This window comes from Siphateles boraxobius, unplaced genomic scaffold (genome assembly GCF_051911475.1).
Source record: "Siphateles boraxobius isolate OS27281-9 unplaced genomic scaffold, OSU_SipBor_1 7, whole genome shotgun sequence".
NCBI lineage: Eukaryota > Metazoa > Chordata > Actinopteri > Cypriniformes > Leuciscidae > Siphateles > Siphateles boraxobius.
In genome coordinates this window covers 20,020,551-20,045,142 of record NW_027509197.1, presented here as the reverse complement: position 1 = coordinate 20,045,142, position 24,592 = coordinate 20,020,551, and the positions used below count along the sequence as shown (strand labels likewise).

Here is a 24,592-nt window from a genome sequence, read left to right as displayed (position 1 = left end):
TAATATTTATTTAGGGTTTTCTGTTTGTCTTGATGATAGTGTTTATCTACCCCATATAGGTGTAGAAATCTTAATGTTAAAAAATGTTAAATTGTTAGAAATTTGGCTATTTTGGACATTCCTGAAATAAATATGAATAGTTATACATGTTGTTGCATTACTTGCTTTTTACTTTTAGAGATTAAAAACTATAGTCTGTTCATTTTGCTGTTGATCTATGAAGCAAATTTGGTTGGTAAGAAAGGGGGCATTTAACCCCACCTTGGGGTGCGTTTTACCCCACCGCTGGGGCAATACGCCCCCTTTGTACAAAAATATTTTCAGTCAAAATATTAATTAATTATGAAGGTTGAGCAATTTTAATGTTTGGTGAATAACTCCTGCCATATTCAGTCAAAACTGGGATGGCAATTCTTGTCACATTTATGTTTTGTTTCACAGTAATGTCACATTTTCCTTAAGGGGAGCGTTTTCCCCCACTCTACCCCTATATACATTTTAGGGGTGCAAAATGGAGATAAAGTAGCTACCTGGGTGACGACCTTAAACAAAGCATGCAAATAAAGTATACAGTTAGTAAACCCCAGAGTATGACAAAAGGGGAGGAAGTGCAGTTTTCCATCTTGTTTTTATGGCAATACTTCACCGTGGCTTTTAAAGTTTCTCGTCACAGGCAGGGCTTTCATTAGGGCAGTGCAATTCTGGGTCCGCACTTCAGGGGGCCCCGTGGTGAACGGACAGTGGTGAACGGACAGAGGGGGACCCCCCCCAAAGAAAGCGACCGCGACCGGGCCGATCGAGAGGTGACCCCCCCTGCCCCACCAACCCAACTCCCTGAAAATCTGTTAAAGTCAAACACACACATAACCAGCCTCATGCAGTGTGTGATGGCCTCAGAGAGATGGGTTCCTCTGGAGAGATGCTCATCATGTACTGATGAAAGAGCAGCAGGGGTCTGATGTCAGAGCACTGTAATGTTGACTCTGATTGATGGCACTCAGCCGCAGTGAGGGGTTAATGAAACTGTGCGTCTCTCTTTCCTGTCTTTCCTCTCTTGCCAATTCACCGTCTTGCATATCCCTTTATTCCCAGCATTTCATGCTTGACAATAGTTTCTTTTATTTATCACTCTCTCCATCATCTGGAGGGTTTCTGTTATCCCGGTCCTTCATGATTTAGCTTCCTTTTTTTATTATTGTATTGAGTGACTGGGCATTTGCAATTGAGGGAGGACTAAATGAAAAAGAACCGGGACATAATACCATCCCTGTGTCAGTTAGGGTTAAATATGTCCGACTAAAGAAGGGCATGGCACTCTCCATTCTTATGACACAAGCTGTTTGTTTAGCAGTTGGTGTAACACTGTATACGTATATATATATATATATATATATATATATATATATATATATAGAGAGAGAGAGAGAGAGAGAGAGAGAGAGAGAGAGAGAGAGAGAGAGAGAGAGAGACCTACGTGTGTGTGTGTTTCTTCACTGATGTAGGCAATTTCAAATGAAAAACCATTGGGTCTAAAATGTATCAACATACTGTCATCAGCCCTTTTCTAATGAGACTGTATATGTGACTTAAATGAAATGTTACTTAATTTACTTAACAAGTTTACAAAGTCGTTACTTTCTGTCGAATGATGCTTTATCTTCGCTCGCGTGCACCTGTTGCTTTTTTGACTGACTGCAACGAAATCTCTAGAGCCCGAGTGATTCTCCTTAGATCAAATATAACTGTTTCACACTGTTTTTTTTCTTCTAATGAGAAAATGTATTTCTAGTATCTTACCAACAATTAACCGGCTATAAAATGATAACGGGACGCAGAGAAGACAATGCTGGGGGCAGGCACCGTCTCCTTACGTCAAATGTAAACCAATCGAAGGCCATCCTCTGGTCCTCGCGCTTCCTTGGTTACCGGGCTAGCAACGCCAGACACTTTCACAAGCGAACACTCTCACCAAACAAACACTGGTAACAACTTAAAAAAACTTGTTTTTAGACTTAACTTAACGATAACTGTTATATTTACAAAGAAATTATTGTGTTTAAGCTATTGCGTAGTTGGCCAGGTGACGTTTTTACATAAATTGACCAAACACTGATGTCTCGAAATCTGCAAGATAACGTTACGGTGTTGCCAAAGCTTCTACATATTGAAAAGTAAAAACGACCAGTTTATTAACGTTAAATACAAATACGAAAACCAAAGTGCAGAACACAGAGATGCCGGTGAGTAAAACGTGTTTTTTATTTCAGGCTATAGAGTTTGTTTACGTTCTCTTAAATAACTTATCTTAAGATGAGAGTCACTCTGAGTGTTGCTAACTGCACAATTTCCGAATTATAATAATAGGCCTTATGATAATAGCTACTTACACTGAACATCTTCCAGGGGTCATTTGAAAAAAGGAAGCCCCCTATAAAGCCAGAGAAAACTGTGAGTCTTTTACCACAGATACAGAAGGTAAAGCCTGGCACTGATCCACCACATCTGTTTTAATTAAGATTATGTCTTCTCATTCAACAACAGTATTGATGGCTTGTGACTTTCAGGTTCGGTCAAAACCTTGTTGGCATGAAGCTAGCCCAAGCTTTAGACTTCAGGGACCAGCTCAGGAAGACCCCCTTGGCTCTTTGCTCTCCAGTAAGAAATACAATATACTTTGATTTGCAACCCAGACTATATTATCAATGTGAACATACCCAGGGGCGTAGCCATCATTTCAAAAGTGAGGGGGACAGAATGTTAAGTGTAATACCAGTTTTATTTTTCTTCAGACTTTTGTTGACAGATTTTTGCTTAATTGGCTTAATATGCTATTTATTTTAAATCAATAAAGCAGAAAAAAAGAAAGAAAGTTGTCCAGTACTTTATATTTCACATGCAGGGGTTTTCCTGGCTTAAAATGGGGCGAAGGTGGTAAAATCCTGATCATGTATTTTAATAAGATAATAAAATGTGTATTTTTCATAGACCATCATATAGTCTACTACTGTGTTACCACAGTATTTTCGTAGGTGGATCTCTGTACCTCTAGGGGGGTCGGGGGCATGCCCCCCTGAAAGAAAATGTTGTACATTTTAAAGATAAATTCACTAATCTGGTGCACTTTGAGTGCCCCGAATCCGCTGTTAAAAATAAATAATCCAACTGCCCAAACATATGATATTCTCTGATTTAGATATCTGATCATCGCATTACAATAAATCAAATTATCAGTGTTAAGCATGATAATATGGTTAAATATCACACTGAAGCTGATTTAAAAATAACATTTACTTAAAATAAAAGTTCTTCTTTTGGCAAAATTACATTTTCTTTCTAGCCTAAACAAAGTCTGTCTTACTAAACTAAAACTTTCCAATTGAAAACCTTCAAACTTCAAGCTTTTAAAACTACTACAAACTTTCTAGTTAGGCTTTTTCAAGAGAACTTCAAGTTTGTCTACAAACTTTTTTTTATCTAATTGTAAAATGTTACCAAATTATGATAAACATCATGTACACGTTACAACGCTGCCTGATTCAAGCAGATCGTGGTTGTTAATGCATGAAAATACAAATTCAGCATTAACATTCACCATGTTTATTCTAATTTGAAGGGCTTTGATAACATATCTGTGAAAATAAAATGCATTACGAGTAAAAAAAGATTGAAAATATTGCATGTTTGTTCGGGTAGTGAATTTACAACAAAACCTGTTAATTATTCATCAAGAGAAATACACGGAGTTATTCATCATTGTGCAACACAATTCGGATACTACATGACAACTTACAGTGCTTGACTTTTTCGTGAAAAAGGAGTGAAGAGTTTTTTTGCCATTTTGAACTCTATAAGACTGATGGATTCGGCGCGGGTGCGGGCGTGTCGTAAGCTAATGCACAAGTGACTGATTACCATGGAAACGTGAAAGTCACGTATAGACTATCCTTGACTCTTTTGATTTTAAATATCGATGTATACACACCCGTGAAAACCTCAGCTTGTCGTTGACACACTTGCCCTATGAAAAAGTGCGGTGGGACGAATTTACATTGTATAAAAAGTCCCCCGCGTAATCTACGCCCATGAACATACCATTTAAATTTCCCTTTAGGAGACGTGCAAGGAGCAGGGGTACAATGGAGTCAGACTCGTCATCAAGGTCCGCAGCATTTACAATCTAAATCTGGAGGGATTTCAAAAGTATCTTATAGGCATCGTGGCAGTGACCAGCCCAAGAGGGATCGTGAGCAGTTTCGCAGTACTCTTGTCAGCATTATTATGTGAGTTTAATTTCCATAAAGATGAGTTCTTGATGTCAAATTGTACATGTCACATATAATCACTAAAAAAACAATATGATTTTAGGCACTGTGAAGATGCCACTACTACACCTATCACAGAAGACAGCTCCCCATCCACTTCAGGAGCACCTACTGCTGCAGAGAAGGACATTTTGGTAAGGGATGGCCTTTTATCTGCAGATTCATTTAGGTTCCGTTTCTAGATAATTACTGCTTAACATAGTATGTCCTCATGCTGTTTTGTCACAAACATTGTGTCTTGTCTTATGTCTTTCAGAGGTACTACCATTACATCCACAGTGGGATAGGCATAGAGGACGTGGCAGCCATGGAGGATTCCTGGCTTGAGAATGTTCTTGCTTTAGTCCCAGAGCAACTGAAAAGTTTAAGCGGAACCATTGAGGCTGTCTCAGATGAGATAAGAGAAGACTATCTGTTCAGCGTCAAAAAAGCCATTGGTATGGTCTTCTGTTTGGCAGATCTTGCTATTTACAATGTAGCACAAAGTTACATCATATATTTCGGTAGTATAAAGCATTGAGATTTTTTCCCCAATGCAGATATATAGAAAATCTGATGTTTTTAGTCAAGGTGCTTGTTTCTACAAGATATTTATTCTTGTCATTTCTAATAAACAATAATTTTTAACTGTTAATGTTTTATTTTTATTTTTTTTAAAAATTTTAACCCCATATTAATTTTAACAGCATTCATACTGTCTCCATCCTATGACAGTGCTTGCTATGACCAAGTATTGTGTGTGATGTTGTCCTTTATTCTGTCTATTCCTCTATTGTAGTGGATTTTGTGCTGCGGGACCCCAGAGAGAATCAAGTGCTCAAGGCCATAGATCTCCCCCCATACAGACAGGAGTGAGTCCTGCTAAATTCATTTTAGTGGTACAGTTTACAAGACAAAAATAATAGGCATAAAATGGACCATAGGGCATTTTAGTTATTCTAGTTGGTTTATATTTGTCAAAAATTCATGAGTATGAAAGTATTTGTTTTGTGATACATGGTAATGTGATGTTGATATATCAACTTCTGTGGCATGAGTACATTAAAACTTTATTTTATTCCCCTTCACTCCTACCAAAATGATGGATAGCATTTTAAATTATGTTAATACTATTAAATTCAATGATGTAAAATAGAAAAGTACTTCACTGTGGAGAAAAAAGAACATATGTAAAATCAGCTATAATATCAGCGTCAGTGTCAATATTCTGTCAATTGTGTATTAAATACCTATTAAATTGTTTTTTTCTTCATCATTTTTATTTTTTTTATTTTTTTTTTTTTATTGTAGAATGGAAATTATTCCAAAGCCATGGAAAAAAACATTTATTCAGGCCCAGAAAAGAATGAGAACCCAGCTTCACTCCATCAGTCCCTCTATGCTCGCAGTACTGGATCTGTGGCAAGTGTCTTACAAGTAAGTGACAAATTACCTTGAATATACTTCAAGCATTGTAGTAATAAAGCCCCTTGTGAAAAATAAGTACACTTCAGCATGCAGTTCTTTTTAAAAGAGTTACAGAAATAATATACTTAAAAAGAATATACTAGAAGTGCTAGAATATATTGATCTCATAAGCCTATATGAACTGATGGTAATTCTTTTGAACTCTTTATTGCTCTTCATGATTTAAAATGTACTTTAAAGTAAAACTTTTTTTTAAAATTTGGCATTATTACAAAGCACACTTTAACTGTGTAGTTTCTAACATAGTTATGAAAGTGTACTCTATTTGTACACTTAAAGGGATAGTTCACCCAAAAATGAAAATTCTGTCAGTAGTTACTCACCCTCATGTTGTTCCAACGCCGTAAGACCTTCGTTCATCTTCAGAAACACGAATTATGATATTTTTGATGAAATCTGAGATCTGATCACTCCTCCATAGGCTTCTTAAGGGATTGAATCTTGACAGCCACGAAAAGTTATTAAATACATCGTTAAAATAGTCCAAGTGACTACAGTGGCTCAATCTTACGTTTATCAAGCGACAAGAATACTTTTTTTTGCGCAAAAACAAACAAAAATAACGACTTTATTTCAACTATTCATTTCCTTGGGACTAGCGTCCCGAGATAACAGCAGAAAGGCAGATGGGAAATAATTAGCATAGCTGATGTTCATAATGTTAATACATTCGAACTGATTCAGCAGTAGTATAAAAGGTAAGCATTAAGTGAATGCTTGGTTAAAGAGATGCATCTTTAATCTAGTTTTAAACTGGGACAGCGAGTCTGAGTCTCGAACAATATCAGGAAGGCTATTCCAGAGTTTAGGAGCTAAATGTGAGAACGCCCTCCCTCCTTTAGTGGACTTAGATATCCTCGGAATGACCAGAAGCCTCGAATTTAGTGATCTTAAAGAACGCGATGGATTGTATGGCGATAGAAGATCTGTTAAATACACAGGAGCTAAACCATTTAGATATTTTTAGGTCAGTAGGAATACTTTGTAATTGATACGTAACTTAATAGGTAACCAGTGTAGAGATGATAAAATAGGTGTTATATGATCATATTTTCTTGACCTAGTAAGAACTCTAGCAGCTGCATTTTGCACTAACTGTAGCTTGTTTATTGAGGATGCAGGACAACCAGCTAATAAATCATTACAGTAATCTAGTCTCGAGGTCATGAATGCATGAACTAACTTTTCTGCATCAGAAACAGATAGCATGTTACGTAGCTTAGCAATGTTTCTAAGGTGGAAAAAGGCTGTTCTTGTAACATATGAAATATGATTTTCGAAAGTCAAGTTGCGGTCTAGTATAACACCCAGGTCGTTTACTGTAGTGGATAAAGTAACAGGACATCCTTCTAAATGAAAGTTGTACTGTAAGGGATTTTGTGGGTAGTTTTTTGGACCAATAAGTAATACCTCCGTTTTATCTGAATTTAATAGCAGGAAATTACACGTCATCCAGCATTTTATATCATATAACGTATAACAACAGAAGCTTACACTATATCACTAGTGAACTGACTCAAGGCCCACAGAGAAGGAAATGAATAGTTGAAATAAAGTCGTTAGTTTTGTTTTTTTCTGCGCACAAAAAGTATTCTCTTCGTTTGATAAACTTAAGATTGAGCCACTGTAGTCACTTGGACTATTTTAACGATGTCTTTAATAACTTTTCGAGGCCGGCAAGTTTCAATCCCTGAAGAAGCCTATGGACTAGTATGGAGGAGTGATCCAGCTCTCAGATTTCATCAAAAATATCTTAATTCGTGTTCCGAAGATGAACGAAGGTCTTATGGGGTTGGAACAACAAATGAGGGTGAGTAAATACTGAGAGAATTTTCATTTTTGGGTGAAATATCCCTTTAATTGCCCTTTAATTCATTAATATCATTATCTGAATCTGTAGAGTTTTTTAGATACTTTTAAGATTTGAAGTGCTCTGCAAGTGCACATTCAATACTTTAAGCACAATACTTTAAATCAGAATGGGCCATGGTTTATGTCACAGAGATGTTATTCTCCATTCCATCATTGTGATTGCCTCTGTTCTATGGAGCTAGAAATGTGTCTTTATTATATGTGAGAAAATAAATGATCTGAGAGAAGAAAAAAAAAGTTTGAGAGAAAAAGTTATCACACTGATAGCAAAAAAGCATTTCATGAGAGAAAAAAGAATATTTGAGAGAAAAGGTTTTCATACCAATAGCAAAAAATAATATTTGAGACTAGCTAAAAAAGTTTTGAGAGAAAGTATTTTCTCATAGAACATAAAAAAATATAAATTTGAAATTTTTAAAATTATTTCTGAGAAAAAAAATCTCTCTCAAAATACTTTGAAAAAAATCTCGAATATATATTTTTTGCTATCAGTGTGAAAACATTTTCTCTAAAAATAAAAAGTGTTTCTCTCAAAACGCTTTTCTTTGCTCTCGATGCAATTTTTTGCTCTCGTGTCAGGATTTTGCTTTAGCTGTGAAAATTGTGTCATGGGCGGGGCCACGTTCTTTTTTTCCTATTGGAACGTTCCTATTGGCCAGTCGGGTGAGCATCGTCTTGTCTTGGGAGTCGAACTGAATCATTACACCATTGTTCGCGTTCGGTTCACCTAGATAGATGCCGTCTCTGCAGATGATGACACACACACAACTCGATGGGTAGCTGGCTGAGCAAGTTCAGCATCACTGAAGATTACACATTAAACAATAGCACTCATGCAAGTTTACCTAGCATGATGGCTAATTAATAATTAGCTTTACTAGCGATTAGCAAGCTAATAATATAATACACATTCATTCATGAATATGAGTGCTATTTTTAATGTTTAATCTTCAGTGATGCTGAACTTGCTCAGCCAGCTAACATCCAGTTGTGTGTCATCATCTTACCCAAACATTGGAGTGTCCGTGCTCGACTTAGAGCTTAGATCAGGCCCAAAAAATCAAGCCCGATCCTACCCGAGCCCGTGCACGTTGTGTCCGAGCCCGGCCCGACACATTAACTATAATTATGAGCCCGAGCCCGATTTAAACCCGAGTCCCGACCATTTTAATACGTGGGTCGTTATAACTGACGTTCTCAACTACTTTCTATGTTACTTTCTCCTCCTCCTCTGTTCTGCACCTCCAAATACTTTCAAGTTAGCCTACGTGTCGCCATCATACACATCAGCATAAATGCTCCTGATAAATTATGTGTTATTAAAGCATTAACACACAAACCACTGTTAAAATCAAGCAGCTACTGAGTGCATGGTTTGGCATGACTGAATGCGCGCAAAGTGCGCTCCCTGAAAAATCCCTAAAGCTGACATCAGTTCATCGCGATCTCACACATCTCTGTTATTATCAATGACGCTGACTGCACAATGAATCTTTCATAATATATACACTTTGTTTGTTATAATTAGAGGATTTGCCAGCATACAGAATTCAGCTCTGAACAAAAAGTCCGTTTTGAGCAGTGAGGGGAGACTATCTTAAATGCTTCTGATTGGCCATTGCGTTCAAGAAATCAACACATATGTCTGTGATTGGCTACATCGCTCAACGCTGCAAACATGTTATAAAACAAAACTCTGGCCTGTAAATCATTTGTATTTTGTTTTAGTTGTTCTTGTTGTTTTTCTGCAACAGATGAATAAAAATGTATTAGTTTTTATGTTTTATTCATAGATATTTCTAGTTTGCGGGAGTCCCACAAATCGTTTTATTCTCCCGGAACCCACACACACAGAGTGAGTGCATTACAGCCCGCGCCCGCGCTCGCACTCGGCCATCAAATCTAGTCCCGCGCCACACTCTCTTGCGTTGGGAGTGCACGTCTCTAGATCAAAAGCCCGGCCTGGCCCGAGGATGGTGACGGGAAATATCGGCCCGAGGTCGGGCCTGGGCTCGGGCAGAGAATCTAAACTCTAAGGCAGAGACTGCATCTATCTAGGTGAACCGAACGCGAACAATGGTGTAATGATTCAGTTCGACTCCTAAGACAAGACGATGCTCACCCGACTGGCCAATAGGAACGTTCCAATAGGAAAAAAAGAACGTGGCCCCGCCCATGACACAATTTTCACAGCTAAAGCAAAATCCTGACACGAGAGCAAAAAATTGCATCGAGAGCAAAGAAAAGCGTTTTGAGAGAAACACTTTTTATTTTTAGAGAAAATGTTTTCACACTGATAGCAAAAAATATATATTTGAGATTTTTTTTCCAAGTATTTTAAGAGAGATTTTTTTTCTCAGAAATAATTAAAAAAATTTCAAATTTATATTTTTTTATGTTGTATGAGAAAATACTTTCTCTCAAAACTTTTTTTTAGTCTCAAATATTATTTTTTGCTATTGGTATGAAAACTTTTTCTCTCAAATATTCTTTTTTCTCTCATGAAATGCTTTTTTGCTATCAGTGTGATAACTTTTTCTCTCAAACTTTTTTTTTTCTCTCAGATCATTTATTTTCTCACATGTAATAAAGACACATTTCTAGCTCCATACTGTTCTCCCCTCCTTTTCCATTATGTCCACATTGTCTTGTTCACTTCTGCAGGAAGTTGCGCCTTATTGATGTGGAGGTCTTCCATGATAAGCAGGAGTCTGTGGAGTTATCCAGCTTTCAGCAGTTAGTCAAAAAAGACATTGAATGTGCCATAGGGATTCTTCTCAAAAAGTAAGCACACTAAGCTGTTTTTATATGCTTGTCAAATAATAATTGAGCACATTAATCATTATCTGTTGATTTTTTATGGAAGAGGACAGTAACTTGAGAATCACAGACTGTACCCTGCAAAAACAATGCAATTATGATTGTTTCTTGTTTCTTTTTTCTTTCTTTTTATTTAATCAAACAAACAGGTGGATACCAGAAGTGCAGCAAATCTTCTATCTTGGTAAGCAGCGCAAATGGATCCCTAGCAACACTAGTGTTGCTCAACTGCAGTCTTTCTACAACTGTGCGGCTACGCTCATGACCTCCCAGCTCCAAAGCCTAGCACTGGAGTCCATTCAGGACTACACGCACCTCATCGCCCAGGACCCTGTAAGATCTCCTGTACCACTGCGTCTGAAACTCTGAACCCTTTTGAGAAAATTTAATTATTATATCGCTGTATTATATCACTTTTTTCTTCAATGCATCTTTTATGTTTTATTTTTTTTGACTAACAATCCTTATAAATCCACATGGCCTATATAAAGTAATATGTTTTTCCCCCCATTGAAGCATTCAGTGCGAGCCTATGAGCATCCAGGGTTTGTCCTAAGGCTGGTTCTGGACAAAAATACTATCAAATTTGAACCTGATTTCAAAGACTTTGAAGTCATTCTGCTAAACATTTATGACATGATGCTGAAATCCTTAACTTTGATCCCCGGAGTGGAGATGAAGCTGTACCAAGAATGGGTAAACATATGTTTTTTAAATTTTATTTTACATCTGGCTTGTGCTATGTGGTTTGATAGCTGAAATATTAAAGGGATCATATCATGAGGAATCCAGTTTTTTCTGATCTTTTGAGATTAATTTGTTGAAAAAGCTGTATGTTTTAGAATTCAAAATATCCTCCCCAGTGAAAACAGACAATTTTTTTAACTGAGTCACAAAGATTTTTCTTTCTGAAACAGAACTCCGTTAACTAAATATTTTATAGTTGGTCTTCCATTATCAAACCTCCTACAAAGATTACCTCTAGTAAATATTATCAGCTGCTATAACCAAACTCAAATGTCATTCCTTTAAAAAGCAGTCTTTACTCTGAAAATTGTCATTAATATTTCATGTATTTACACATTTAACACTTTGCTAATTCTAGCCTGGCCCAGAAACACACCCTACTCTGAAGCCCATCATCCTGCCAGAGATCCTGAAGGCCCAGCAGGAGAAGGTCAGACGGGTAATTCATGCAGAATGCGCTGAACCTTTGAAGCATATCCGTCTCTATGATAAGTATGCTCCGCTGGTGTCCCAGCAAGCTGAGGATGATGTTACCCAGTTCCTGCAGGAGCAGCACTCCTTCCAGGAGCTGATGATGGAGGTGACCCGCTACCAGCAATTGGCTGATGAAATCCAATACATCACCCTGAAGGTTGATCTTTAGTTACATTGAGTTCACCTGTTTACATTCTACTAGCTTTTGCCCACAGAATTATGATTGACTGAGAATCTTCATTTCTTATGTTTAGGTGGTGCGTTTGGGCATGTTTGAAGTGCACTCCCATGATCTGGTCCTTGCCCTCGTAAAGCGAGCGGAGGCTCTCCTGGAGAAACTGGTCACTCATATGTTGCAGGGTCATCAGGAGTTCAATAAAAAGTGAGACACTGAGGAATTTCTGAAAATTCTTGTCAGTAACCTGTTAGTAATCTGTGTCATTGATCTCTAGGTTGTGCGAGGAATATGATACTATATCAAACAAAGCCCTCAGAAATCCATCAAATACACAGGAACTCATGGAGCTTAAGGTAATACTTACCAGCTCTATTTTTGAACCATATTTGTTAAATTACTGTTGACAAAAAACAAAGACCTTTCAGTATGTCATTTCCCGTTTGTCATTTATGCTGTAGGAATATGTGATGAAGATTGAGGCAGAGGAGATGCCTCAGTTGGAAATTAAGCTCCAGGAGTCCAATAGCAGGTTGTGTTTCTTGGTGGATTATGTCACATTCTCGCTCACAGACAATCAGCTGAACAGCATGACCTTCCAGCGTCATGCACAAATGCCTTCTGTCTTTGATAAGCACCGCCAGATTATCAAAGAGAACACCAGCCAGTTCCAGGACGGCCTCAAGGTACTAGAGATGCCACACGCTGGCCAATAAGCATAGGCAACTTTAAAAACAATTGGTCAAACCAAACACGGAAGCATACGTATAGACAATGTCAGCATGGCAACAGATCTTTAGACACACAACAGACCTTCACATTATTCAACACTTTGTACATTAAACTGTATAGTAGATACATAAGAACAACAATTAGGGAAAACAAGAGACCTCCAAGCATAAGAATCAAGCTTTTATTTTGTACGAAGAATCACCAAAAACACAAGAGCTCTAAAAAGAAATCCAAACTTACAAGATACAAATTTATAAAATCACCAAAAACACTTAATACATACATGTAGAAAAACTGCACTTTTATGTTCAGTCTGATACTGTTACACTAGTGCATGTAATAATGTGTGTTTTTCAATCATAGTTGAGGTGTGAGAGGGTTTTGGAGGATCTCGAGAGCTATGAACAGCAAGTGGAGGAGTTTATGACGTTTGGTGACCTCTCTGAGCTCAGCAAGTATCTGAAAAAAGCCCAGACCCTCAATTCCAAACTGGACTTGGTTATGGAAAAGGTAAAGAAATATGGAAAAATTATGGTTGTTTCACTGCTTATTTAAGCTGGTTTTTCATACACATGTTCTTGTGATATTGCATAAAAAATGCTGGATTGAAACACAATTAAATTTGTTTCCTATTTGTAAATAATATTTCCAAAATGCACATAAAAACACCCTCACAGCTCACTTAGGCAGATACATTTTTCATTTAATAAGAATACTTATTTTTACTGAATACCATTTTTTGATTTACTGATTAAAAAATCATTCAGAGATGAAAAGAAAACCTGATGTTCTCGTCATTCTGAAATGCTTGAGCCAAAGCCTATTCACACACAAGTGCAGACAAAATAGATGTTTAGCACATTTGTCAATTGGATTTGTCAAAGAGTTTTAGAGTGCCTGTGAGAATGACTGCTCTTATCATTGCACCTGCACAATCAAACTCGTACACTCTTTTATCCATCAGATCAGAGGCTTCAACCAGGAGGAGGAGGCATTTGGCTGGCCTGTCTCTCAGTACCCACAACGCAAAACGATTCAAGACCGTCTGCTCCCTTATCTGCAGCTGTATGAGATGGCGGCTGAGTTTCAGAGCCAGCACCATCAGTGGGTGACCGGCCCGCTTGCAGCCGTCAACCCGGACAAAGTGGAAGGGGATGTGGGTAACTACATCCGCTCCTTGTACAAGCTTGAAAAAAGCTTTCAGGACTCACCCAAAGCTCTTCAAATCGCTACCTCTGTGAAAGCGGAAGTGGAAACTTTTAAGGAACACATTCCTCTAGTACAGGTACAGAGATGATTCTTTTCATTTGAGTCACCTTTTTTACGGTATGGGGTAAATGTGTGGTATGATTTAAAAAGAGTAAAATGTGTTAAATAGAACTTAGAGTACCTTACTCTTGGTAGCTCAACGCATTATAAATTAGCAAAAATATTTAAAAATTGAGCATGCAAGGGGCTGAAATCTGCTATGCTTTCTAGGGAATTCTGAGTGCAGATTTTGTGCCGGCGTGCTCATTAATTATGGGGATGATTTGTTTCGGCAGGTGCTTTGCAACCCTGGTCTCCGTGAACGCCACTGGGAGGCCATGTCTTCAGTTGTCGGCTTCCCCCTCAAGCCCTCAGAGCAGGATTCCTGTGTGGCCCAGTTTCTTCCCCTGCATCTGGAGGCTCACCTCCCTGCCTTTGAAACCATCAGCGAAGGGGCCAGTAAGGAACACGGCCTTGAAAAGGCCATGGAGCGCATGGCCAGTGAATGGGCAGGGATGGAGTTCACCCTCTTGCCCTATCGTGAAACAGGAACCTCCATTTTATCCTCGTTAGATGAGATTCAAATGCTGCTGGATGATCATATTGTCAAGACCCAGACCATGAGGGGCTCACCATTCATCAAGCCATTTGAGGCCGAGATACGGTGAGAATTGGGTATAGTTTTAAACATCTCTAGTATCACATTTTTGGGGCTATTTACACAACACCATTTTCAACTTAAAACGGAAGACTTTTTATGATTTTTATGCTTATAAAAACAGGTTTCAAAGTGAACGTTTTTGAAAACGACACCTTTATCATCTCCGTGTAAAGTACAAAAATGCGAATCAGTGAAAACGGTGACGTCGTGCACATGCGTAAGCTGTTACGCGTTTAGTTTATAAGCTTTTTTTTGCAAATGAAAGGATACAGATATTAACAGTAAGAAATACGGACATCATCACAAGTGGTTATAAGAATTACACAAATCAACACAATATAACATTTTATCATCATGAAAAATTAAAGGTTCCTTACAACAGACTCAACGATATGTTTTCTAAACTTTTGTGTTTAAAGGTTTTGACATTTTCTTAAAGGAAGTAAAAAATGACTTTATATCAGAGGAGGTCATTCTAAAATTGGGATTACAGTGAATGTTTCTGTTTTTGTGAAGATTAAATTTACCCAGAAGAAAGAGCAATAATATTGTTTTATAAAGATTAACATCCTTAGAATGAAAATCAGACAAAAAAAAATATAGATTACGTAATTTGTGTCTATAGACGTGTGTTCAGCTCGAGTGCACTGTAGTCAAAGAATACATATGTGCGCGGGCGTGTAGTCTTTATTTACAAAGTGACATTGCCAACTACTTGTCTGGCATGTATAATTCAGCGTTATTATATTTTTGCGTGTGAACTGGTAACGTTTTGATAACGTTGTCATCTGTACAAAGAAAAAACGTTTCCATTTTTAGCACATTGTTGTCTTGTAAACCTAGCCTTAGTCAGTATGAACAATAGTGCCTCAGAAGTGTTTATTCTACAAACATGCCATACTTATACACATATGGTATTGTGACTGTCGTATTTGATTATATTAATTCATTCGTTCATTCATTCATTTTATGACAAACAGTAATGTAAGTGAAGTCCTGCAGATCATCTAATTAGTTTAATTTTACAGATGAATTTTCTGCATGGAGTATTGCTAAAATTGGGTATAGAATTTAGGTATAAAAAGTTTACATCCCATTTTCAGCCATATCTACTGCAATCGACCTCATCACAAAATAATCAGGAAAATTTTACCGGGGCGCAACTTTTTAATTACGCCCTGCCTTGGTTCCTCTAAATTTGCATGTATAACAAGGTATTTTATCCCACCATCGAGCCGAAACATTCTAAGCAATCTAATTAATGTTGACATTATCATCTCCATTAAAGCCTGTATGGACTAAATTGCTGGTTAAATGGCTTTAGTGAATCACGATTAGTCACATGGAAGTCATTAGTCAAACCTAGTGGAAAGGCGCTAGGTTTTAGCTATTCGTCTAGCATATATACATTGAATATGAATGTGTCTGTATGCATGTATCTCAGGGAATGGGAGGGTAAGCTGCTTTTGCTGCAGGAAATTATGGATGAGTGGCTGAAGGTTCAGGGCACATGGCTCTACCTTGAGCCGATCTTCAGTTCCCCAGACATCATGGCCCAGATGCCCGAGGAGGGACGTCGCTTTACTGCTGTGGACAAAACCTGGAGGGACTCTATGAAACAAGTCAGCTTGGTGAGTCAGAAAGCCCAAAATATAAACATGAATTTGAGTTTGTTTAAATCTAGAGTTGAGAATAACTCTTTGGAGAACTTTCTGACATATCTTGTGTGTAAAACTGTCGTGTTCATGACAAATGAAAGAGCTTTCAGACACACCCAAACATAGTCACTCATCTCAGTCTCAGTGCTATGAGAGACATCAATATCTGTTGTCCTCCTCTAAATGGAAAAAAGTCGCCTGGCTGTACCATCAAATAGGAATTATGGATTTTGTCTGGAGGGACTCAAATCTGGGAGTGTACAGAAAACAAGGTCGTCGTGCAGCATGAGGCACGCTGCTTCCCTCCACAAGGTTTGAGAAAATATGTGTCCATAGATTCAAAAAAAAACTAAGCACCTTTTAAGGGAGTTAAAAAACACTTTTAAAACAGACCTTTTCCTGACAGTTGACTGACACTCTGAAATAGAAACTCACTATAGTCATATGCTTTGTCATGTAGAATTTCTTTATACATGAATCTAAAGCAATTCTGTGAAAGCATGTTTTTGAAAAAACAGCTTTGTGCCTAAGCCATAATCAGATGATACTATGGACTGCAATACCAGAATGTCCACTAGGTGTCTCTCTTCATCTTTGGAACCCACAGAGCTGTTTGTCGCCTCCAGATTTTATTTACTCTTTTCTAATGTGTTTCTAACTTTCCCCATTTGACAGAAACATAGATAAACATTCTGTAATTGAATTCAAAATTCTGGGCTTCTTTAAGGATGTTTTCCTTTTGAATAATTCCTACACCACTCCACGATTTCCACATTAGGCTAGAAGCCATAAATGGCTCTACTCGGAAAAGCAAACATATTATTTCAGCTGGAAGGCAGGTGCTCTTGCCTTTTGCTGCTTTACAGGAATGCTGGTTTCATGAACAGCAGTACATAAAGAAAGACATGCTTACAATATCAGTGGGGTGTTTTGGAGAAACATCAGCGTAGTAGATGCAGATCTGAGCCCAGTTTTTATTTAGCTTACAGCACAAGTAGGGACATGTGAAGCTGTTCTGGAACCCGAGGCATACTGCTACTGTAAATGAAAGGTATTGCATTCATGAAGGAAACGATCAGTAACTGAATATCTGGATTTGTTGAACAGTCCACCTGCATGTTTCTGCACCCTGTGAAAGGAAGCGGATGATTTTCAGCATCTCTTCATTCAGGCGCATTCCGGCAGCACTCACCCTCTTACTCTATGTAATTCAGTGTGACGGAGAGGGAGGATAATTAAAAAGAGTAATTGGCATAAAACATCCCCTCTCTCTTTCATTAGAGTCATGCAATGATGTTTTTCATGTTTTAAAAGGGTTATCATGTGTAGGCTTTGGTTATTAACAACCCCTCATTACTTCCTCTCAGTCCCTGTCAGAAAACTCAGGGGGTTTTTTTCATCCAAAAGTGATCGTTAAACTTCAATCTCTTCGTGAACGTGAAGTCTAGTCACCGTAGGTAATAGAAAATCAATAGCAATCCGAAAAGGGGAAAAAGCAATTATTATCACTTTACAGGTGAGCAGCATCTGTGAGAGGTGGAAAAGGAGGGGCGGCGTACCCAATTGTTTCCTCTCTTTAATGAAGGACGTGGCCTTCATACAACCTTTGGAGGAGCGTTTGAAAATCAGACAGCAAAAGATGGGATGAGTTTTCCTAGTGGGAGACACCTTTCATAAATGAACTCTTTTGTGAGAGCAGGGAAATATGGCTATGAATATCATCTTTTCATCACTGGATTTGTCTGAACTTTCGGGGGCAGAGAATTAAAAGGAGTGTGATGGTGTTTCATTACCCTTGATTTTCATTCTTGTTGAGTTTCTCTACTGAAGTGCAGCTAAACTTGAAAACAGCTCACACGGTCCAGAGGCTTCCTTAGACATCGGTCTAATATGACCGGCTTTGGTCAAATATGGACTTTACTGATCTACTAAAGTATTAGCGGTTCTTGCTATAGAAGCTTTTTCTCATACATACGGTATGGGATTTGAACAAACTCCTAAGTACTAAACTTAAGCTTGTAGCTCGCACTGGCTGACATGAATAATACCATGGGTCTTGTTAAGGAGAGGTGTTGAAAATGGTTGAATCCCATAGACAGTGCATTGAAGGAAGAACCCAAGCCATATCTAAGGACTAGAATATTGTAGAGAGACTTGTGGGTGGTCTCTTTCAGCTGGGGGCTGTAAGCAACCACCCAGAACACCCTAGCAACTACTTAGAACGCCTAATAACTGCATAACAATGACTTGCAAACCTAGCATCACAGCAATATGTTTTATAAGCAACACTCATATTTAAAAATTATGTAAAAATCTAGTTATCCCTTTATTTATTTTAATTTTATAAGACATGGCTAAATGTCTTGCAAACTGTGTCTAAATGTTTCCCTTTGTGATATTCATTGTGTGCATCACATGTGTTTCTCTCTTAGGACAAGCATGTCCTGGCAGTGGTGGCCATTGAAAAGATGCTAGACAAGATGAAAAGCAGTAACGATTTGCTGGAACTCATTCTGAAGGGTCTAAATGAATACCTGGAGAAGAAGAGACTCTATTTCCCCCGCTTTTTCTTCCTGTCCAATGATGAGCTGCTAGAGATCCTCTCCGAGACTAAAGATCCAACCAGGTATAGTGGAACTTTCGAAAGTATTCAGTACAGTGACGGTCTGATAGATCGGCTGACATTTGGCAATTTTACTGATGGCTTTGTCAGTGGGTAATGATTTTTTTGTTGTTGTGAATTTTAAGTGAATGTTGTGTAAATTTGTAACGAAGGTTAGTTGTTATGGGAAGGAGGCAGGAACAGGCGAACATTCAACATACTTTAATAATCCAAAAATAAACAAACACAAAACAAAAGTGGAGGCGGCAGCCCCTCACGGACAACTGCCGCACACACATTAACAAAACATAAAATAAAATTCTAGGCCTGGTGCTCTCGTCCTTCGACTATGCTTCTAAAGCTCCTCTGTGAGATACGAGACCGGTGCAGCACGCAGGTGGCGCTTATCATCAATCACGCCACCGTCTTACTCATCTTGCTTGCCACAACATTTCTTTTTCTTTTAATTTTAGCAATATTGGGGCATGTCATTTACTATCACTGAATTGTTATATACACACTAATGTTCAGAGGTTTGGAATTGGTAATATTTTTTAAATGTTTTTGAAAGATATCTTTTATGCTCACCAAGGCTGCATTTTTTAATCAAAAATACAGTAAAACAGTAATATTGTGAAATATTATTACAATTTAAATTGAAATGTTTTCTGTTTTATCCTATTTTACAATTTTCAACAGCCAGTGTTTTCATTACTGCAGTGTTACATGATCTTTCAAAAATCATTTTAATATGCTGATTTGGTGCTTAAGAAACATTTATTGTCATTATCATTGTTGAAACCAGAAATATTTTGTTGAAATCGTGATAATTTTTTTCAGGATTCTGTTCAAAAGAACAGCATTTATTTGAAGTCTTTTGCTTAAAAAAAATTCTTTACAAAAATATCTCACTGACCCCAAACTTTTAAATGGAAGTGTATATTGGCATTATAAATCTCATTGCTGACCGTGCTTTCAAATATCAATATACACTTATGAGCCAAAACATTATGATCACCTGCCTAATATGCTGTTGGTCCTCTGCGTACTACCAAAACGGTGGATCGAACTTGTTGTTCCAGCACATCCAACATATGCTCATTTGGATTGAGATTTTGGATATTTGGAGGCCAAGTCAACACCTTGCTTGAACTCTTCATTATGTTCCTCAAATCATTCCTGAACAATGTGTGCAGTGGGGCAGGGTGGATTATACTGCTGAAAGAGGCCAATTCCACTCAAGAACACCATTGAAGGGGAGTACCTGGTCTGCAGTGATGTTTAGGTAGGTGGCACGTGTCATTTGCGTCCACATGAATGGGCAGACCCAGGATTTCCTTGCAGAACATTGCCCAGAGCATCACACTCCTTCCACCGGCTTGTCATTTTCCCACTTTGCATCCTGGTGCCATCAATTCCCCAGGTAGACAATGCATGTAAAAGGTCGTCCATGTGATATTAAAGAAACCGGGACTCATCAGACCAGGCGACCTTCTTCCACTGATCCAATCTATATAGGTGTAGGTGCTTCTGTTTTGTCAGTGGACGGGTCATCATAGGCACTCTGATTGGTCTGCAGCTATGCAGAAAAGTGTGATGCACTGTGTGTTGTGACACATTCCTTGTGCCACCGTAGACCTTCTGTTGGCTCAGACCAGATGCCATTTTAGAGATACTGTGATCCATCGCCTTGCCATAACCATTTGGCCCTCGCTAATATCTTTATCACCGGCATCCGACATGTTGATTACAAGAACTGATTGTTTGAACTAATTGTTTGCTTACCATCTAATCTACCCAGACCATATGTTGTCTTGTTAGGAGATGTTGAATGATATTCGCTTCACCTGTGACTGGTTATGTTTTCCCTTACGAAAAAGAAGCATACTTCAAGTTAATTTTATGAAGTATACTTAAGTAATGTTCAAGTATATTTTTAAGTATACTTTATAGTAAGTATACTAATATCAATGTTTACATGTAGTAAACATGTAAGTGTACTATTTCAATACTCCTTGGGACTTTTTAAGTATAGAAAAGTTTTTATTATAGTATATAAAATTTTAGTATATAAAAGTATTCGTTTAAGTGTACTATATGTGTAACAGTAGTAAACTTAGGTGTACACAACTATGTTTCTCATTTGTAATGAATCTGTACTACAAGTGAACTTATAAGTATACTAGTAGTTTACTATTTTAATACAAGTAGCACATTTTTTAGTTTATGAAAGTAGCGTTACACACTGAAGTGTACTCTCAGTAAACTACTAGTTTAGTAGTTTATACTTCAAGCATACTTGTAAGTTTTCTTTAAGTAAACATAACATTATACTTATAGTTTACTATTTATATATTATTTTTGCACTTGCAGTATACTACTACTGATAAAATGTAGATATTATTTTTTTATACTTGAAAAATACCTTTAACTGTAGGCTACTTTAACTAAATTTAAAAACATTTCATTAGCTTCAAGCATTCTATTTTATCAACACTTGAATGTCGGTAAGTTTCATAAAAATTTTTTTTGAGAAAGTTGAGAAAATCACATTTTTGTCAGACTACACGCCTTGATCAGATTCAGAACGATGATCAAAACACAGATAGAGTAGATCGAGTCCAACACCCCCAAAGCTTCACAGTCGTCGTTTTCTCTTGGTTTCGACATGATGATCACGTTATTTTACATTTGCGTGAGCAATCTTCTATCACTTGTTTCAGCTTCTTCTTCTCCTGTGTTTGTTTGGGTTTGATATTCTGTACTAGAAAATGTGTCATAGCGCCCCCTACCGTATAACAGTGAAAACATGGATATCTGAAAAGTTCAGTCAAGGGTGAGGAAAGAGTAAAGTAGAATTAAAGTAAATTCCTACACCAGTGGACTAACCTACACAAAAATTCAGATACGCAAATCAGAAACATATCTGTTTTATATCAATATTCTAATCAATATTTTCAAATAGTGTAAGTCTCCTAAGACTGTATGAAAAACTATGTCAAAGAGTATATTTAATAGGCTACTCGATCAAAAGAGTTAACACATCTACAAGCCAAGTATACTTTGAATACTTCATTATACTTTTAAGAATATCTCGATCAAAAGGTTGAGTACAAGTACAGGCCACATATACTTGGACTTTTCTCTCAGTATAAGTCAAGTACACTTAAGGGTAATTGTAAGTATATTTCTGAGAATTACATAAAGTATATTTTTTGAGAAGTATATACAATGTAGACTGAAAAACTTCTTTTTCGTAAGGGTTTGCTCGTCAGTGTAGGCAATGACCGTCGAAAAGCCCACGTTGGCGACCACTGTTGGTCATTCTGTTGGATCCACAGTTAAATCATATCCACTGTTTCAGTTACAGCTGTTCCTGGAGCTATATGAAGTGTCACACTTTCTGTGGTTTTGCCCCTTTTAGTGTAGTGAGTTACAGTAATTTACACTTTCTCCACATCCTCAATGGAAAAGAGGCTTAAAGAAGACATTTCTGGAGACAATATGATTTATAGGCATGAGGAATATTGTTTGTCAGCAGTTAAGGGGATCTGACTTTGAAGGCTTCTGTTTTCAATATTCTTTCTGTTTGGAATCCGCTGTGTTGATAGATTGCTTTATAATAAGGGCAGACTGCATGACTGCATATCGGAAAGAACTACGGTAGATCTGTCAATTCTATATCAATTATTTAAAAAAAAAAACATAAGATGATGCAAGTTTTGGTCAATTGCTGCCATGCTTTCTTTTTCTGAATTTTCATGAAGAATAAAAGGGATTGAAACTGTATTTTTACAACTCATGCTCTGAAATGCAGTTTAAACATGTTCTTTTTTATCTTATACTAGCTGTGAAAAAAAATCACTATTGAATATCAATTGCTATCAACTGCTACAAAGAGTGTTTGGTATAAGTAAGAATGTAGGCTAGATGTAATTTACTGTAACATGAAATAAGAAACACAACATTCACTCTGCTGAGCTTAAATCTCAAGCCTGTGATATTTATGACTATGTCTTATGTTCTCACATAGCCTACTTTGGCATGTCTCTCAGGGCATATCCAAATAATGTTACGTCGCCTACTGTACCTTACCACTCTTGCCTACATGAACATTTAGCATGTGAGGCCTCAAAAGGGACAGGAAGGACAAATGAAAAGCAATGTAGCTTCTCTCTACCTCAGAAAACCAAATCTGAACCCCTTAAAACCCAGTATTTACTAAGGGAATTTAATTATAGTGCTTTTTCTTCTCCCTGTGACACTGGCCTACTTTCTCTGCTGTGGCTCCCCTGTGCAGGCCCTTAACGTATAAGCAAATATATTTCACCCCAGGTATTTGTTTAATGATGAATGATGATGCCTCAAATGCAAGTTCAAATTGTACTTTTGGTTTCATAAAACTAGGAATGTTGGCCTTAGCGTGCCTTGTTTTTCTGCTGTTCTGACCACCTCTCTCTTGCTCTCTTTCTCTTGCTCTCCCTTTGTCATTCTCCCTCATCCTTTGTGTTTCCCCCATTTCTTATACATTGGGTCTAGTTTAATCTGACATTCTAGCTTTACAGAAGAAAAAAAATCAAAATGTAGCAGCTGTTTTGCGGAGGTGTGGGTCACAAACAACCAGAGGGATGAAGTGATAATAAATGAAGATACAAGTTAATAGAGTCACTGACTCCAGGTGGTACGACATAAAAGTTGTCCATGCTATCATCTCACAGGGTTACACATTCGAGTATTGCTTTTTCTCTAAAAGAGAGATTTTTTAAACATCTCGGTGTTGCTGAAACAAAAATTACGGTGCAGTTGATTTTGCATGTCACCTTAAATGAAATATCAGATAGGGGCATCAGTTCACCGCCACCTTTATCATTATGTTTCAGGGTGCAGCCTCACCTGAAGAAGTGTTTTGAAGGTATTGCTAGCGTTGTGTTCACTGACATTTTGGACATCACTCATATGAGGAGTAGTGAAGGAGAGGTGGTGGAACTGCTGGATATCATCTCTACATCTAAAGCTCGTGGGCAGGTGGAAAAATGGCTCCTGGAGCTGGAGATTGGCATGCTGCACTCTATACACAAGGTACAGAAATGAATAAAACTTTCTTTGAGTCAGTGGATTTCTAAGTAGCAGAAATGGAAACTATGTAATTGGATTCGATTTAGTTTAGCCTGACTTGTACTTTAATTGGTTCCGTTGACAAATCCTACACACAGGTAATTGCTTGTGGTTGTTCAATGTTTTTATTTTTATTTTATTTTGAGAGATAATAATACAATGAAGAATACAAGACACCAGAAGAAAATCCAGACATTAAAGAAACATGCATAATGAATTAAATATATATTTACCACCTTTTCACACACTCTTCTCACCAGAGTTACTTAAATGGATGTCAAATCTCAAATTTATTTACCTTAAACATTATGGATAGAGGTGAAATGGTCATTTAAATTTGGAATATCACATTTACAAGCAATAACAGCAAAACATCTGAAAAAGTCAGAGTGAATGAATTTCATATCATATCAGCATTATATATGTCTGTGCCATTCTAAGAAATGTAAAATAATGCAAACTGCCTCTTGGCTCCTGGCTGCCAGGTGATTGGAGAGGCACTTGAAGCATATCCGAAAGACCTAAGAATCAACTGGGTCAGGGCCTGGCCAGGTCAGACAGTGCTCTGTGTCTCACAGGTTTACTGGACAAAGGACATTCATGAAGCCATTGCAAAGGGACCAGAGGTATTTTATTCATAGCAATATAATCTTTTATTGCACAGCTCTCCAGAATACTTAATTCTTGTATAACCTCCTT

At 37.6% G+C, this 24,592-nt stretch overlaps 1 protein-coding gene across 1 annotated transcript in view; it reads left to right on the top strand.

Annotated features, from left to right (window-relative positions):
* Positions 1-1,933: 1,933 nt before the first annotated feature.
* Positions 1,934-24,592, top strand: part of dnah7 (dynein, axonemal, heavy chain 7) — a 98,940-nt gene continuing 76,281 nt past the window's right edge. Inside the window, exons 1-22 of the mRNA XM_077216407.1 lie at positions 1,934-2,240; positions 2,404-2,475; positions 2,565-2,655; positions 4,112-4,280; positions 4,366-4,456; positions 4,579-4,759; positions 5,101-5,173; positions 5,613-5,738; positions 10,326-10,445; positions 10,631-10,814; positions 10,998-11,177; positions 11,587-11,859; positions 11,957-12,084; positions 12,155-12,233; positions 12,339-12,563; positions 12,973-13,119; positions 13,574-13,894; positions 14,154-14,521; positions 15,963-16,149; positions 18,609-18,802; positions 23,659-23,857; positions 24,379-24,519. Of these exons, the coding sequence (XP_077072522.1) occupies positions 2,235-2,240; positions 2,404-2,475; positions 2,565-2,655; positions 4,112-4,280; positions 4,366-4,456; positions 4,579-4,759; positions 5,101-5,173; positions 5,613-5,738; positions 10,326-10,445; positions 10,631-10,814; positions 10,998-11,177; positions 11,587-11,859; positions 11,957-12,084; positions 12,155-12,233; positions 12,339-12,563; positions 12,973-13,119; positions 13,574-13,894; positions 14,154-14,521; positions 15,963-16,149; positions 18,609-18,802; positions 23,659-23,857; positions 24,379-24,519 (3,555 nt within the window). The 5' untranslated portion in view covers positions 1,934-2,234. The remainder of the gene's footprint in view (positions 2,241-2,403; positions 2,476-2,564; positions 2,656-4,111; positions 4,281-4,365; positions 4,457-4,578; positions 4,760-5,100; positions 5,174-5,612; positions 5,739-10,325; positions 10,446-10,630; positions 10,815-10,997; positions 11,178-11,586; positions 11,860-11,956; positions 12,085-12,154; positions 12,234-12,338; positions 12,564-12,972; positions 13,120-13,573; positions 13,895-14,153; positions 14,522-15,962; positions 16,150-18,608; positions 18,803-23,658; positions 23,858-24,378; positions 24,520-24,592) is intronic.